We start from the raw sequence: 18,804 nt of genomic DNA, 5'->3' as shown, positions 1-18,804 counted from the left end.
TTTTAAATATATTTTATTGATATTTTACAGAGAGAGGAAGGGAGAGGGATAGAGAGCTAGAAACATCGATGAGAGAGAAACATCGATCAGCTGCCTCCTGCACACCTCCCACCGGGGATGTGCCCGCAACCAAGGTACATGCCCTCGACCGGAATCGAACCCGGGACCCTCCAGTCCGCAGGCCGACGCCCTATCCACTGAGCCAAACCGGTTTCGGCAATTTACCACCTATTTTTCAAAACGTTTGACCTAGCCAAAACCGGTTTGGCTCAGTGGATAGAGCGTCAGCCTGCGGACTGAAGGGTCCCAGGTTCGATTCCGGTCAGGGGCATGTACCTTGGTTGCGGGCACATCCCCAGTGGGGCGTGTGCAGGAGGCGGCTGATTGATGTTCTGTCTCATCGATGTTTCTAACTCTCTATCCCTCTCCCTTCCTCTCTGTGAAAAATCAATAAAATAAAAAAATAAATGAAATAAAATAAAATGAGAAATTTTATAATTAATACTTATTGGAAACTATTTCCTCACTGAAAAGATGTATCAAACAAGGTGGTGTCTGGCCAGTGTGGCTCAGTAGTAGAGTGTTGGCCTATGAATCAAAAGGTGATGTTTCCATTTCTGGTCAGGGCACATGCCCAGGGTGCAGGCTCAATCCCCAGTGGGGGACTTGCAGGAGGAAGCCGATCAATGATTGTCTCTCACTGATGTTTCTATATCTTTCTCCCTTCCTCTCTAAAATCAATAAAAATATTTTTTTAGCCGAAACCGGTTTGGCTCAGTGGATAGAGCGTCGGCCTGCAGACTGAGGGGTCCCGGGTTCGATTCCAGTCAAGGGCATGTACATTGGTTGCAGGCACATCCCCAGCGGGAGGTGTGCAGGAGGCAGCTGATCGATGTTTCTCTCTCATCGATGTTTCTGGCTCTCTGTCCCTCTTCCTTCCTCTCTGTAAAATACCAATAAAATATATTTAAAAAAATATATATATATATATATATTTTAAAAGCAATCCTGAGAAAGAAGAACAAAGTAGGTAGAATCTCAATACCAGATTTCAAGCTGTCTTACAAAATCACTGTTCTCAAAACAGCCTGGTACTGGCACAAGAACAGACATATAGACCAATGGAATAGAATAGAGAACCCAGATATCGACCCAAACCACTCTGCTCAATTAATATTCGACAAAGGAGGCATGAACATACAATGGAGTCAAGACAGTCTCTTCAATAAATGGTGTTGGGAAAATTGGACAAATACATGCAAAAAAATGAAACTAGACCACCAACTTACACCATACACAAAAATAAACTCAAAATGGATAAAGGACTTAAACATAAGACGGAAAACCATAAAAATACTAGAGGAATCCACATGCAGCGAAATCTCAGACATATGCCGAAGCAATTTCTTCACTGATACCACTCCTAGGGCAATGGACACTAAAGAGAAAATAAACAAATGGGACTACATCAAAATAAAAAGCTTTTGTACAGCAAAAGAAACCATCAACAAAACAAGAAAGCCCACTGTATGGGAGAACATATTTGCCAACGTTATCACCAATAAAGGTTTAATCTCCAACATTTACAGGGAACTCATACAACTTAATAAAAGGAAGATAAATGATCCAATAAAAAATTGGGCAACGGGCCCTGACCGGTTTGGCTCAGTGGATAGAGCGTCAGCCTGCAGACTCAAGGGTCCCAGGTTCGATTCTGGTCAAGGGCATGTACCTTGGTTGCGGGCACATACCCAGTGGGGAGTGTGCAGGAGGCAGCTGATCAATGTTTCTCTCTCATCGATGTTTCTAGTTCTCTATCCCTCTCCCTTCCTGTCTGTAAAAAATCAATAAAATATATATATATTTTTAAATGGGCAATGGACCTAAATTCTTTTCAAAAGAAGACAGAAGGAAGGCCAAGAGACATATGAAAACATGCTCGCCCTAACCGGTTTGGCTCAGTGGATAGAGCATCGGCCTGCGGACTGAAAGGTCCCAGGTTCAATTCCGGTCAAGGGCATGTACCTTGGTTGCGGGCACATCCCCAGTAGGAGGTGTGCAGGAGGCAGCTGATCAATGTTTCTCTCTCATCGATGTTTCTAACTCTATCCCTCTCTCTTCCTCTCTGTAAAAAATAAAATATATATATAAAAAAAAAATGCTCGCCGAAACCGGTGTGGCTCAGTGGATAGAGCGTCGGCCTGCGGACTGAAAGGTCCCGGGTTCGATTCCGGTCAAGGGCATGTACCTTGGTTGCGGGCACGTCCCCAGTGGGAGGTGTGCAGGAGGCAGCTGATCGATGTTTCTCTCTCATCGATGTTTCTAGCTCTCTATCTCTCTCCCTTCCTCTCTGTGAAATATCAATAAAATATATTAAAAAAAAAAAAAAAATGCTCAAAGTCACTAATTATCTGAGAGACTCAAAACGACAATGTGGTACCATCTCAGACCTGTCAGAATGGCTATCATCAACAAATCAACAAACGACAAGTGCTGGCGAGGTTGCGGAGAAAAAGGAACCCTCATGCACTGCTGGTGGGAATGCAGACTGGTGCAGCCACTGTGGAGAACAGTATGGAGTTTCCTCAAAAAACTAAAAACGGAACTCCCATTTGACCCAGTGATCCCACTTCTAGGAATATATCCCAAGAAACTAGAAACACCAATCGGAAAGGATATATGCACCCTATGTTCATAGCAGCACAATTCACCATAGCTAAGATTTGGAAACAGCCTAAATGCCCATCAGCAGATGAGTGGGTTAGAAAACTGTGGTACATCTACACAACAGAATACTACGCTGCTATAAAAAAGAAGGAATTCTTACTATTTGCAGCAGCATGGATTGAACTGGAGAGCATTATGCTAAGTGAAATAAGCCAGGCAATGAAAGAAAAATACCACATGATCTCACTCATTTATGGAAAATAAAGAACATTATAACCTGATGAACAAAAAGATAGATACAGAGGCAGTAAAGCATCGAACAGACTGTCAAATTACAGCGGGAAGGCTAGGGAGTGTTGGGGAGGGGGGGAAAGAGATCAACCGAAGGACTTGTATGCATGCATATAAGCTCAACCAATGGACGCAATACACTGGGGGTGGGTGGGGGGGATGAGGGCATGCGACAGGGGATAGGGGAGGCTGGGGGAAGGTCAATGGGGAATAAAAATGGATATATGTACTACTATGTGTAATACTTTAAACAATAAAATAAAATTTAAAAGAAGAAATAACCATCTAGTAATTTGAGCTAAATCACGTGCACTGAATGACGAAAAATGTTAAGTCTCTTCTGTATAGCCAATGTGTTCCTAAGTCCAGAATGAACAGGGGGAGGTTTTGAAGCTTGCAGACCCAACATATGAACATTCTATTGGGCATCTCTTCCCAAAAATAAAAAAATAACCTTCTCTTAAAAATCTCAAGTGTCGGAGAAACCAGGATGGCGGCATAGGTAAACACCTAAAATGCTGCCTCGCACAACAATTACAAAACTACAACTAAAAGACAAAACGGACATCATCCAGAACCACAGGAAGGCTGGCTAAGTGGAAATTCTACAACTAGAAGGAAAGAGAGGGGCACACTGAGACTCAGAGGAGCTGCCGGAGGCAGAGGTACTGAGACGCGCGCGCAGAGAGGACTGGCAACTGAATGCGCGGCTGGCTTTCTCAAGTGGGAGGGAGACAAAAGCTCCCAACTGCACTGTACTCCAGTTCCGGGAGAGACTCTGGAGACCCAGACTCATTCGGGGAGAAACTGGACTGTCTGGGAGCAGGCAGAGCTCGAGGGCAGCTTTCTCTCAGAGGTGCTTGCAGCGATTACCAAGGGACACTGAGACACAGTGGCCTATTAGGGCAGGGCTGACGGGAAACCAATGCTGTCTGCTCTGCCCTGAGACTCAGCCCCATCCAAGCTGAGCACAGAGACTTTTGCAAGTCTTGTCTCATAAGGATGTCTCCAGCACAGAAGTTCTCCCAGCATAGACACAGCTGATCCTCACAGCCAATTGGCCTGAAGGTCAATTCCTCCCAGTGATACCAACAACAATCAAGGCTTAACTACAAGACTGTGCACACAGCCCACAAAGGGGTGCACCAAGAGTGTCCACCTCAGGTAACTGGGGAGGCTGAGCCACTGGGCCCTATAGGAGACATAGCACACAAAGCCACTCTATCAACACAGGGAAGCAGCCAAAATGCAGAGACAAAGAAACAGACCACAAATGAAAGAAATGGAGGAAAGCAAACGACTAAATATAGAGTTCAAAACCACCGTTATAAGGTTTTTCAAGAATTTTCTAGAAAAGGCCGATAAATTTAGTGAGACCCTCGAGGATATGAAAAAGGACCAACTAGAAATTAAGCATACACTGACTGAAATAAAAAATATTATACAGAGATCCAACAGCAGACTAGAGGATCGCAAGAATCAATTCAAAGATTTGAAATACAAAGAAGCAAAAAACACTCAACCGGAAAAGCAAAAAGAAAAAATAATCCAAAAACATGAAGATAGTGTAAGGAGCCTCTGGGACAACTTCAAGTGTACCAACATTCGAATTATGGGGGTGCCAGAAGAAGAGAGAAAGATACTGAAAACCTATTTGAAGAAATAATGACCGAAAACTTCCCCCACCTGGTGAAAGAAATAGACTTACAAGTCCAGGAAGCACACAGAACCCCATACAAGAGGAATCCAAAGAGGACCACACCAAGACACATCACAATTAAAATGCCAAGGGCAAAAGACAAAGAGAGAATCTTAAAAGCAGCAAGAGAAAAACGGTTAGTTACCTACAAGGGAGCACCCATACGACTGTCAGCTGATTTCTCAACAGAAACTATGCAGGCCAGAAGGGAGTGGCAAGACATATTCAAAGTGATGAACAGCAAGAACCTACAACCAAGATTACTCTTCCCAGCAAAGCTATCATTCAGAATTAAAGGTCAGATAAAGAGCTTCACAGATAAGAAAAGGCTAAAGGAGTTCATCACCACCAAACCAGGATTACATGAAGTGCTGAAGGGCATTCTTTTAGAAGTGGAAGAAGAAAAAGGTAAAGATAAAAATTATGAACAACAAAATGACATCAAATACATACCTACCAACAAGTGAATCTAAAAATCAAGTGAATAAAAAATCTGAAGAACAGAATGGACTGGTGAATATAATAGAATCAGGGACATAGAAAGGGAGTGGACTGACAATTCTCAGGGGGAAGGGGGTGTGAGGGGTGCGGGAAGAGATTGTACAAAAATCTTACACCTATGGATGAAGACAGTGGCGGGGGGGGGGGGGGGGTAAGGGCGTGGGGTGGGGTGGGGAATCAGGTGGAGGGAAGCTAAGGGGGGAAAAAAAGAGGAACACCTGTAATAATCTGAACAATAAAGATTTATTTTGGCAAGAAATATTCAAAGTGATGAATAGCAAGAACCTACAACCAAGATTACTCTACCCAGCAAAGCTATCATTCAGAATTGAAGGTCAGATAAAGAGCTTCACAGATAAGAAAATGCTAAAGGAGTTCATCACCACCAAACCAGTATTATGTGAAATGCTGAAAGGTATTCTTTAAGAAGAGGAAGAAGAAAAAGGTAAAGATAAAAATTATGAACAAATACATATCTATCAACAAGTGTATCTAAAAATCAAGTGAATAAAAAAATCTGATGAACAGAATAAACTGGTGAATATAGTAAGAATCAGAGGCATAGAAAAGAAGTGGACTCACAATTCTCGGGGGGAAAGGGGTGTGGGGGTGCAGGAAGAGACTGGACAAAAATCGTACACCTATGGATGAGGACAGTGGTGGGGGCGGGTAAGGGCAGAGGGTGGGGTGGGAACCGGGTGGAGGGGAGCTATGGGGGAAAAAAGAGGAACAATTGTAATAAACTAAACAATAAAGATTAAATTAAAAAATAATAAAAAGTATTTTGCTAAGCATTTATCAATACAAAAAAATAAATCTCAAGTGTCACTGGAGAAGCCTTAGACCCTTTAATCAATGGATTGGCAAACTAGCCGTGTTTGTAGGTCTGACAAAGCTTCAGCAGTCGCACTAACTACTGTAGCCTTCTCCCAAACTTCTCTCATCTTTAGCTACAAACTTCCAAGTTTTCCCCTTTCATTCATTAATTCGCTTTATCTTTTGCTGATTATTACTGACTAAAGATGGCACTTTTTGATTTGTCCTTCAGGATAATTCATCCGTCCCAAGACACCATTTCTTTACTACTTACAATTTTTTTTAAATCTCTCATTTTTATCACAATTAAATGCTGACACTGTCAATACTCAGTACTGCACTTGTTGAAAGTGAGATTTAACAAACTAGGTTCAAACACAGTAAACACAAAGAATTTAAAAATGATAGGAATGGTTGACTGAAATGACCATAAACATACAAACAAAAATACCACCTGCTGGTAAGGTTAACCCACTTTTGTTCTGGGGTGTAGTGTAGCTTTGCTCCGATCTCAGAGTTCATCCTAAGGAGAAAGTTTTAAGTGGAGGAGCAGCAGAATTTAAACATAAGGTACTGTGCAATGAAAGCCAAAGCTGTAGGAGGAGGAAGGAGTCACATTTCCTGGGATAAATATGGTGAGACACTGTGCGAGAGAGAACCTGGGCTAAGCCTTTAAAGACTTATGCTTAAGAGGACAAGATGACTAGATTGGAAGAATCTGATTTATGCTAGAGAACAAATACAGTGTGCAGTCTGTGGATGGACTTGACTCTCAGGCTGAATAGTCTGATTTTGACTCAGCTAGTAATGAGAGCCACTCACAGTTTCTCAATAGAAAGAGACACGATGAAAGATATTTGGGGAGATTGTTATGGCTCTGAAGTGTGTACAAGTGTCTGGATAAGAAGTGACCAATCAGGAGGTTTGCTAAGTACAGTCAGCAAATACCCACGACAGGAGGAAAAAAAAAAATCACCCGCCTTCTCTATTCACAACACTTTTCTAAAACTTTATTTTGAATTTAAGTTCCTAAGTTAAAAAAGAAAAACACATTCTTCCACTTGAAGTGACAGAAACATATGTGAGAGAAAACAAAAACAAAAATAAAACAGCAAAGTAGAGCCTTTGCTAAATGGAACTTTTAGAAAATGACTTTTTCTGGATAGATTAATCTTTTCTTAGATTACTGAATAAACATCAAATTTTGAAAACAAGTGAAATGTTACAGGTCCTAACAGCTGGGTAGTTCAGTTGGTTAGAGCAGTGGTCAGCCAACTCCTTAGACAACAGAGCCAAATATCAACAGTACAACGATTGAAATTTCTTTTGAGAGCCAAATTTTTAAAACTTAAACTTCTTCTAACGCCACTTCTTCAAAATAGACTCGCCCAGGCCATGGTATTTTGTGGAAGAGCCACACTCAAGGGGCCAAAGAGCCGCATGTGGCTCGCGAGCCGCGGTTTGCCGACCACTGGGTTAGAGTATCGTCCCCATATGCCAAGGTTGCAAGTTGGAATCCCGGTCAGGGTACACATAAGAAGCAACCAAAGCCCTGGTCTGTGTGGCTCAGTTGGATGAGTGCCATCCCTGCACCAAGAGGTCTCGGGTTTGAGTACCAGTCTGATTCCCGGGCAGGGCACATTGGGTTTCGGGCTCCATCCCCAGTAGGGACCATGCAGGAGGCAGCTAATCAATGTTTCTCTCTGTACCTCCCTCTTTTTCTAAAATACCCAAAAACATTAAAAATATAAAGCAACCAATGAATGCATAAATAAGTAGAATAAATTGATGTTTCTGTCTCTTAAATCAATAAATTTTTTAATAAAATGTTAGGAAAAAGAGAAAAAGATTTTAAAATCAGCTATGCAGCCAATAATAGAAGTTTGACAAATAATCTCTGTGGCCTTAGTTGCCTCACCTATAAAGAGAATGAGAACTAAAAATCACCAGAGCCACTTCTAACTCCAAATCTGTATGATTCTCAAATACTGAGGTTCTATGACATGCCAAGAGTGGAAAGTAATAAAAATGTAGTATCTCATTTTTAAGGAAGTTATCCTTTTCTCCTTTTAGTGGATACAGACACTGAGTCTCTGAGCGAGTGACTTGTCCGTCCATCCGTCCATTCATTCATTCATTCATTCAAATATGTGACTCTCTTAGTGCCAAGCCTGTTCAGGGAAATGGGGATACAGTAATGAAGAAAATAAAGTTCTCACCCTCACAGAGTTGAATTTTAGTTACCAAAGGGTGAAATCCAATTGTAGCCTACACTGGGGTTGCCAGATAAAATGAAGGATGCCCAATTAAATTTAAATTTCAGATAAATAATGAGTAATTTTGTTCCACATAATTTGGGACATATTTATACCAAAAAAATTAGTCATTGTTTACCAGAAATTCAAGTTTAACTGGGCATTCTTTATTTTTATTTGCTAAATCTGGCAACCCTAGCAGAGACATAACTGCAAATCCCTTCCTCAATCCTGTTAGTATATCTAAGTATATCTACATAGTGACTCTGGTTATATCAATGAAAAATTAGTCTACATTGCAACATAGTATATCTACATGAAGTGAAACAGAAGTTCTTTAAAACAATTCTTAAGCCCTTAACAATGTAATGCATTTTAACATCTTCTATTCTTTTCATTTTTCTAAAAATGCTGGTCATGACCCACTGCAGTGGTTTTACAATCTAAGGAGTCATGACCTGCAGTTTAAAAAAAATGTCTTTGATATGAAAAACAAGTTAACCTTGTCTTGTGTCTCTCCTAAGAGCACAACAAGTAACTACAATGTGCTATGAAACAGTAATGCCTCTGGGGTCTACTATGGCATAGAGCTAAAAACTTAGTGAACCAGGATTGTATGCACCATACAACGTTTCAGTCTACAATGGACCACACATATGATATGACAGTGGACCTATGAGATTATAATGGAGCTGAAAAATTCCTATCACTTAACAATGCTTTTACTCATGTGTTTGTGGTGATGATGCTGGTGTCAACAGACCTGCGGCGTAGCCAGGCATATAAAAGTATAGCACCTACAATGACAGTAGTAGGCTATACTGCGGCTCGCGAGCCGCCGTGGTTTGCCGCTCTGTTGACTAATAAGTTTGCCGACCACTGGGATAGGGGCTTAATCACAAGGAACAACAACAGCCTGTAATTATTGGAATCGAGTCTAGGTCAGTGGTCAGCAAACTCATTAGGTTGCAAATGAGTTTGTGAACATATACATACATATTTAACACATGTATGTATATGTTCACAAATATCTCAAAAGAAAGATTGTAGGCCATGTTAATTTTACAGGAATTTGGGCTTTGTTTTTTGGTTCTCTGAGTGGCAAACCGTGGCTCACGAGCCGCATGTGGCTCATGAGCTGCATGTGGCTCGCGAGCCGCAGTTTACCGACCACTGGGCTGTACCATTTAGATTTGTGTAGGTACACCCTAACTTCACCTAAGGATGCATTTCTCAGAACATATCCCCATCAATAAACTGCTCTCGACTACTTTTTGAGCTCCTGGGCCCCTTTTTTGTAATTCTCCCATCTCTTAACTTTCTATCATACCATTATTATTTCTAATTGCTGTCAATATGTTTGCCCCTAAACGTTTTACCTTTCTACTTGCTGGCAATCTGAAATTTTAAAAAAGCAAACTATACAGAATCATGTGTAAGTAAAGTAAAAGCAAATAAACTCTGAGAGACTCCCTGAAAAGCTCTCCTTTCTGTAATCTGCAAAACCTTAACTCTTTTCTCTACCCGATTTTCATGTGTCTCAGGAATGAAAATAGTGAACTACACAAGGTCCATAAAAATGTTTCTGATCCCAAAAAGAAAAATGCATGATTTGGTTCAAAACCAATCTTTTCTTTCTTTAAACTAAAACTATAATCAAGATTAATCTTGGCTATTTACAAAAATTGGTGCTAAGAATATTTTTAACCTATGATTTATAAAAAGCAATATGAACATAAACTGGTAATCACAAATGCTGACAACACAGATAAATCCTCTCAAGGTAATATTTACAAGAGGACAACATTCTAAAGTAGATACACGTGATAAAAATAATCCACACTCATTTGTAATTACATTACAGACAAGCCTCATACTACAAACTGATGGGGTTTACAAAGACTCCATTATAGGATGCCATTTTATCCAGTTTCCAAAATGCAGTTAGCTATTCATAATGGCATGAAATTGATATTTTATAGCCACTTGACTCAACTTCGGGGCTTAAAGTATAAATTATCTACATAAATTTTTTTTATTTAAAGGGAATTCCAAATTTCATATGCATACAACTGCAAATAATTTTCAGCAAATAAAATCTAAGGTTAGTAATAGTTGTGGCAAATTTTCATAAACAACCCAAATCCATAACAATACTAAACCATTAAAAGTAACAAAACCAAGAAGTTAACATTAGAGTTCATACCACATATGTACAAAATCACATATATGTATATTTTAAAGATAAGAAACTAGACTTCCTATTTTAGCAAGCCAAACTCAAGGTTACAAAAGGATATCCTGAAGGGCAAGGACTATCTGTGGTTGTATATTCTTTAAAATGCACATCGTGATCTTGTATATATCTTCGTTCTGCATTTATTTAAAGGGAAGGACATAATAAATTCTACAAATATATTGCATTGAGTTAAGTCCCCTAACCTCTCAAAGCTTAAGGTTTTCCCCCTTCTGTTGTAATAAGACTTTCTGTTATCCTTCATGCTCAAATTCTAGTTTAAGGGGGGAAACAAATATTTAAAAAGACAGTAAAGCCCTAACCCATTTGGCTCAGTGGATAGAGCATCGGCCTGCGGACTGAAGGGTCCCAGGTTCGATTCCGGTCAAGGGCATGTACCTTGGTTGCGGGCACATCCCCAGTAGGGCGTGTGCAGGAGGCAGCTGATCGATGTTTCTCTCTCATCGATGTTTCTAACTCTATCCCTCTCCCTTTCTCTCTGTAAAAAAATCAATAAAATATATTTTAAAAAATAAAAATAAAAAGACAGTAAATACTGCTGAATCCAATACAGTAAGTACCATACGATGCCATTCTGTTTAACATATGTATGTATATGTTCACAAGTATCTCAAAAGAAAGATTGTAGGCCATGTTAATTTTACAGGAATTTGGGCTTTGTTTTTTGGTTCTCTGCATTCTTACTTTTCTACAGTGAGCATTTAAAACTGTTTTTCAGCCCTAGCTGGTTTGTCTCAGTGGGTAGAGTGTGGGCCTGTGGACCGAAGGGTTCTGGGTTCGATTCCGGTCAAGGGCACATGCCTGGGTTGTGGGCTCTGTCCCCAGTGGGGGACGTGCGGGAGGCAGCCGATCAATGATTCCCTCTCATCATGGATGTTTCTATCTCTCTCTCCCTCTCCTTCTCCCTTCCTCTCTGAAATCAATAAAAATATATCCTTAAAAAAACACACACACACAAAAAAAAACCTTTTTCAGCCCTACTGGCGTGGCTCAGTGGTTGAGCATCAATCTATGAAGCAGGAGGTCATGGTTCAATTCCCCGGTTGGGGCACATGCACAGGTTGCAGGCTTGATCTCTAGTGGGGGTCATGTGGGAGGCAGCCAATCAATTATTCTCTCATCATTGATGTTTCTCTCTCTCCCTCTCTGAAATCTATAAAAAGATTTATTTTTTAAAAAACATTTTTCAAATTATAGAGACAAGACTTTCAATATAACTGACATAGTACTTATACAAAGACTGTATCAATTTATTAATTTCAAGAATATATCTGTTCTGGACACTGGTTCACGTACATCTCTTTTCTCTATTATACTATAAGCAGCGTAAGATTAGGGACCACATTCTACACATATCCGAAAGCTCTAAATTTATATATACACTATATAAAATCTCTCGAAATGTTTTAAATGGAAAGTAGTTTACAACACATCTGACTACAAAATTGCAGCTCTAATTTGTTTGGCAAGCATCTTTATGGAGAATAATATTGTTCTACACAGAATGTTCATCTTCAAAAGCAGAAGAAACTATTTTTAATAGAAAAATATACTTTAAAGAATATCAAGAACATTAAAATATAGCTCAACTATTTCCAATCATAAGTAATGCTAGTAAAGTTAAGGGTACAAGTGTATACATTACAAATTCTAGATTTAGATGCTACAAGCTCTCAAAAGCTTTATGCCAGCTTCATATTCATTGATGAGTAAATTTTCTAATAAAAATATCCCCTTTTTTGAAGTCTAACACCCAAGAGGTAAAAAAGAAAAGAAAAACAAAACCTCAAGAGGAAAAAGCACTCAATTTTTATTTTAGTAACACTCTTGCTAAAAAGACCACTGTACCAACCTCTTAAAATCATGGTATGGTAACAGTCATAGATGACCCATATTACCTTTGAAAAAAGAAAAAAGTAGCTTTACTTAAAAAGATACAGTAGCAGATAGGCCCTTAAATCTCTATTTACATCTCCACTCAATTTGTCACAATCATTTGAAATAGCTACAAAAAGAGGGTTTTGTTCAGGCTCAACATTTTATAGAGTATCAAAACACTATTACTATCTAGCCAAAATAGAAAATTAAAAATTCTAGGGGGAAAATTTTTTTCTAAAAACTTAAAATCCATTTCAAGGTATAAAAACATTTTGCTATGGTGAATGTAAATTCTAACACAGCTGTAGCTATTTGGAGCAACAAAAAAAAAAATCCTCCCCTCTAAGTCGAAACATATGGCCATTAAATAGCTATGATATGAGTTAACATCCCCTTCGTATAATTGTAACTGTTTCTCTAATTAGAGAAACACAGAAAATACAAGTTTACAATTTAACCAAAAAAGAAACACCATGACTGATACCATTAATGTTTTGACTTTTAAGAATGCAAAATCTTTAAAAGCAACTATAGACATTTTTCTTTGATAAGCAATATGATATAGGTTTTTGCCCAATCGTAAAAAGTATATTTTTTCTAGATACTTGGAATGAAAATTAAACTGATTAGGTAATATAAATAACCCAGATAGAAAAACAAAATGTACCTCTTTTAACAGCCATTCACAGCTTGCCTCTAATGACTTAACTGCCAATTAACTTTTTTGGTCCAACTTCAAATTTGGTTATCATCAATAACAACATAAAAGAATGAAATTAACAAAGGATGATGCAGTTTAAACCTTATAAATTACAAATGGGGCTATGTGACTAATTAATCTAGATTAAAAGCAAATGACTACCTCCTTCAAAATTTTGCTCAAATGTTACCTACTCTCTGCCCCCATACTCCCATATTACTCCCTTAATATGCTCCCCTCTAATCTCAGATTAGAGGGGAGCATAAATACAGCTTGCTAATTTAATGTCATGTTTATGGTCTGGTTCACCACATTTGAATGTAAACACCAAAGTAGCTACTACCTTTTATTCATTGATGTATCCCAAGTACCTATACCTGCCTTATACATATATTTTCAATAAATGTATGTGTTAAATAAATGTAGATGTCTTTAAACTTTTCTAAAAGTATTTAAAGAGATGAACATATCACTGATATTTAAATGGGAGCATGATGAACAATTACACTAAACTGCAGCTTAAGTTCTACATTGCAAGGCCTTCAGAGAAAGAAGCAGTAAAAACACTAAAAAGTGAAAATTACTAAAATTTTTTATTCACCCTTTATCCCATCAAAAAAATCCTTATATTATTTAGAATAGAGACTATGGTTATAGGTTGTAAACCCAGCTTTTTTTTTTTTAAGTGGGGAAAAGGAAAAGATATGGGTTAACCAGTGCTAATTCCCAATAGTGCCAGGAAACTACTTAAAAGATACCAAAAATAAACTGGTCATGGAGTAATAGCTAATAAATACTTTGATGAATGAGGGAAGTTGACAAAACAACAAATCACCAAAAAGCTTCAGAACAAGTCCTCAGAACTTTTATTCCTCTACTTAGAAATAGCAACACAATACACAAACCATGTGTTCTCTTTAATACCAAGTCACAGTTTTCAAAGCAGCTTCACATATATTGTTTCATAAAATCCTCAGAGACACCAAATTCAAACTCAAACTCAAAATGCTAACAAAAGCACTTAATAATGCATGCACTTCGCCGGTAAGTACACCTTTTCTCTCAAAAATCCCTCACTGTGTCTGACAAACTACAAAGGAAGTATTCTATAGCAGAGCCGCCTTCCTGGCACTGGAAACTTACACAAGTCCTCCGAAGAGTAACATGGCACAGCTAGCAAGAGCCATAAAAATCCTCAAGCCCTTTGACCTAGTAAAACCACTCCTGGGAACTTTCTCTAAGGAAATCATTAGACTGAACCAAAAAGCTTTATATTAGTATAAAGATGTTTACTGCACAACTATCTATAATTTTGAAACGTAATTCCCAACTAGAGAATGGTTAAGAAGAAACCTAAAAAAAAAAAGCAAAACACAAAATAACACACCCAGTCACTAAAACTACGTAAAAATGAAAAGGTAAAGAGCCAAAATAAGAATTGGAATTAACGTAAAATCATGATCAAATATTAACAGTGTGGTTACATTGTTCTAAGAGGGGAAAAAACCACCTCCTGAAACACATATGACAAAACAGAATAAATTTTGAAAGCCAGACAAATCCATCATTTACCCCCCCCAAGTCAAATATGAATAAATGTTGTATTATTTAAAGCAGACGTGAATTTCTAGACTTTCAAAAATATTTTCCTATCTCTAAACAAGGCAAACCCCATGCTGCATTTTCTTTCTTCACCCTGTCTCAAACTTATTTTAACAGCCGATACACTCCAACACAAGTGAGGACACTTGAGAAATTATAATTGGTTTATGAAGAACCCAGTTAACAGTGATTCAAATGGAAAGAATTCTACGAGTACATTAACTAAAAATCTGCACAATAAAACTTCACATTATATGAACCCAATACATCAAACAAAACTTCACATACTTATCAAAAAGAGGGCTACAATTTATAAATTGTAAAAGTAAAAAGACTTAAAGCCTGAGGAGAGCCTATGCAGGTTAAAAGCTTAGTTTTAATTCTTATTTGAACGAGGTGAACATATCTGCCAGATTTCTATCTGATACCTAAGAAGGAAAAATCAAAGCATCCTTTTCTAAAAAATATGTATTTAAATTTTTCCCATTTTTCACTATGGATGCCACTGAGAAAGGGAAGCTTAAATTACAGAATCCTAAGTGGACAAAGTGGGGAAAATGGGCACTTCATTTGAACTATTTTATTAGCTAAATACTAGATAGCTTTTGTAGGTAAACTGTATAGGGAAAGGGGAGTAGGGTAGAAGTCAGAAAACCAATCTTCCCCCCGCCCCAAATGAAGGCAGCAGCACTACGTAAAAATTAGTTCAGTTTCCTCTAAAACGGATTGCTAAAAACCTGTTTTCAAAAAGAAAACTCGATGCATGGGGGGAGGGGGAATCCCTTACTCCCACCTTCTACAGCGCAGGATGTCTATTTCCCCAACCCTGCCAACGCCGCCGAGGCCTGAGGGAGGCAGCGGCACAGCGACGGCTGGGGCCCAGGGGAAATGGACTTGCGTGCCCTTGGTGAGCTCTGGCGGCACTCCCCAAGTTAAGGACACTGGCCACAAAGGAATGGAGTCTATTGACATTTGCTGCCCCGTTTGAACATTAAGCATTTTCTTAGTTCTTGAAATACGAACTGACAACCACCACCCCCATGCACGCGCCACTGGCCTTCCCGCACAAACACACCCTCCCGAGTCAGACCCGTTACCTAACAACACGGAGCCCCCAGGTTCCACCGCAAACCTGGGTTCTGGGGGCTGACAGGGGAGACCATGCGGGTCAACACCCGCATTTCTGACTTCAGGAACCCCACCAAGTCCGCTGCTGCAATCACTCTCCCCTCCGAATTTCAAACCCGGGGGCTGGGGGAAATGCGCAGCGTGCCCGCCGCTGCCACCCCGCGCGGCCCTCGGTCCGGCCCGGCCCTCGCCCACCGCGATTCCAAGGCGCCTTCTCTTCCGCAGCCTCGGAACAGCAATGCGGCTCGGCCACCAACCGCGCCGGAGAGGCCTTGCGGGGGAAGGACGGAGGCCGCGAGGGGGCTGGGCCCACCCCACCCCTTCCCCAGGTGGGGGAGGGCGGGACGCTGCGGGAGACCACGGAGCCGGACGGCTGCCCCGAGTTCCGGCCTCAGATTTAAACGCGGGGCTGCAGGGGCCACTGCCCACCCACCTCAGCCGCGGCGCCCCGCGCTCCTTCCCGGGGCAGGGAGGAGTGGATAAGGACACTGGACAGGCCCTAGTGATTCCAGATGTGCCCTGTGGCTGCCCTTTAACAGGGAAGGGGACGCTGCCCTATGTTCCCCCTCCCTCATTAATCCCAACTGGGGGAGTTGGCAAGTTTCGAGAGACCGAACCCAAACGTCACGAGCCTTCCACGTTAATACTTAAATTGAGGGTGGGGGGCGCTGCCCAAGCATCCCCCCTCCATTTGGGGCGGAGGAGGCTTAAAGGAGGTGGAACCGAGGCTGACAATCGCCGAGACCTGTGAACCGCTCCCGAACACTTACACGGAGAGGGGAGGCTGCCCAGTCCTTCCATCTTGACCGTTTGGGGAGGGGGTGGGGTGTTGCAGGCGCTGGACACGGCCTGACATTCCCTGAGGGATCCCGGGGCGCCTCCCACCCAACCCCCCAGGCTCTGGACGGGAGCTGGGACCCCCCCCCCCCACTGCGGGCCCCCAGCCCACCCCCCCCCCCAGCTCGGCGGGTCACGGGGCGGGGACGGCGGTGGGGCCGCGGGGGAGGGGATGCGAGGCCCAGGCTTGCTCGGCGCGGAGGGGGCTGGGGCGCGACACCCACCTGCCCAGGCCGGGCCGCCCGCTGCCTGCGCTCGCCGCCGCCGCCGAGGAGGAGGAAGCCGGGGCCGAGGACGAGACCGAGGGCGAGGACGGCGGGGCGGCGGGCGACGTGAGAAGGCCGCCGCCACCGGGCTTGCGGACACTGGCGGCCGCGGACGGCTGCTGCTGCTGCTGGGGCTTCAGCGACATGGTGCGGGGCCCATACACCGGCCCGCACGCCGGGCGGGGACAGCCGGGAGCCGGGCGCGCCGAAGAGACGCCGGAGCGCGGCGGGGACGCGCGGGCGCCGAACGGGGAGACGCGGGTTGGCGCGGCCGGGGGGGCGCCCGGGCCCGCGACGGGGAGAAGAAGCACGACGAAGGGGCGGGGGGGCCCGCCGAAACCGAGGAGCTGCCGGGAGCCGGGCCGGGACGCGCCGCCGCCGTTGCCGTTGCTACCAAAACAGTGTGAGGCGGAGGGTGGCGAGCGCAGCCCAGAGGGAGGGGGGCCGGGGCCGGGGCCGGGCGGAGGAGGAGCGGCGGAGGGATACGGGTCCGCAGATGCGTTGCCGCCGCCCCGCCGCTCGGGCCGCGGGAGCGAGTGCCGCCCGGGCTCCCTGGCCGCGGCTAAGCGGCGAGACTCGATGGCCGCGGCTGGGCCCCGAGGACCCGCGGCTGCAGAGCGCATCGGAAGCCGGGGACGGAGAGGCGTTCGGTAGCGCTGCAGGGTGGGCGCGGAGGCGCAGGGTGGGGACTCTTTACCGGAAGTCGGAAGGGTCGGGCGGAAGCAGAACGTTAAGCGGTCCCAGGGCCGGTAGGGACACGTGAGAAGCGGGCGCCGCGCTGGACCGCGTTCGCGGGGGTCGGGTGAGGGCCTGGCGGCCCAACCAGCCCGGATCCGCCCTCCTCGAGGCGGGTCTGCCCTTTGGAGAGGGCGTGTCTGTCTTCGCCTGCAGGGCCGGCCTAGTACTGGAGACGGGAGGGTAACGTTTCTTCCCCGCCCCCCAATATTCCTTCAACGTCCTCAGACTGCGAAGCTACCCGAGATTGCCCCCACCTGATGCAACCTAAAAAAAGGACAGCGAGTGCTTTCGAGGCGGACATTGTCTTGATATGTATAAAGCACCTTGAACACAAGCATCCCATAGTTTTCTTTGTATCCCCAGCACCTGGCACACAGTGGGCTCTCAGTGTCACCGGGTGTCTCAAAGACAGGCCGTCCTCTCTTTCCTGCCAAGCAACCTCCCGGGGCCACTCACATCTGGTTACCTTTTCCCCACTTTGTCCGTCCCTGCAACACAGTAACCACAAAACGCTTGGGTATCTGACCTTCATTTGAACCCATTTTCCCTCACTTGAACTTCTTTTTCCTCATTCATGAGACTCAAAAGGAAGTGTACGTGATTGGTAGAGCTATGGATAATGGGGTCTCCTTCGGTGGAGACCTAACAGACCTCGTAAGAATGTGCGAACTTTAGACCTTGGCCCCTTTAGAAGTTTTACTTTAACTTAGGTTGCTAGCCAGCACAGTAGTCCGTTTTAAAAATGTGTTGCAATTAAACTGGAAGCAAGTAGGTAACTTTATTTTTTCCAGTGAAGAATCTAGTTTTTTAAAAAGTGAAATACTTCAGGAAATGATAGGAGGAAAACACCAAAATTCCCCTTACTGGCCCAGAACCATCAGATAAAAAGGTAAAGACTTAGAAAAACTTGGAGAATGATTGCCACGAGTCTCCAGCAGCCAAAGTGAAATTAATCTCCTACAAAGTCCAGGCAGAAATGATCATTATATTCTTCAAACAGCTGAAAAGTAGGAAAATCAGCTATCTTCTACCTGAGATAAAAAGGAGATTGGGTGGGGGTAGTATTCTTTTAAACCAGTAGTTGCAAAATCCTTTAAAAATTAACCCAAAGGAAATTGAGACTAAAAAACCAGATGAGGTGGGGGAAAAAAATAGAAGGGCCATAACAG

The 18,804-nt window shown here is 42.8% G+C and overlaps 1 protein-coding gene across 25 annotated transcripts in view; it reads right to left on the bottom strand.

Annotated features, from left to right (window-relative positions):
* Nucleotides 1-17,616, bottom strand: part of ATXN2 (ataxin 2) — a 99,197-nt gene extending 81,581 nt beyond the window's left edge. For 11 of the 25 annotated variants that reach the window (XM_080650590.1, XM_080650573.1, XM_080650571.1 and 8 more), the window contains exon 1: nucleotides 16,856-17,296. In XM_080650590.1, coding sequence (XP_080506716.1) covers nucleotides 16,856-17,043 — 188 coding nt within the window. In that variant the 5' untranslated portion in view covers nucleotides 17,044-17,296. Of the gene's footprint in view, nucleotides 1-15,763; nucleotides 16,032-16,855; nucleotides 17,383-17,594 lie in introns of those variants that run through there. The other 14 variants (XM_080650591.1, XM_080650592.1, XM_080650583.1 and 11 more) reach the window with 7 other exon arrangements.
* Between the last annotated feature and the right edge of the window lie 1,188 nt (nucleotides 17,617-18,804).

This window comes from Plecotus auritus, assembly GCF_963455305.1.
Source record: "Plecotus auritus genome assembly, chromosome: 13".
Taxonomy (NCBI): domain Eukaryota; kingdom Metazoa; phylum Chordata; class Mammalia; order Chiroptera; family Vespertilionidae; genus Plecotus; species Plecotus auritus.
Note: the sequence above shows the minus strand (reverse complement) of the source record. Positions and strands in the feature narration are given on the sequence as shown.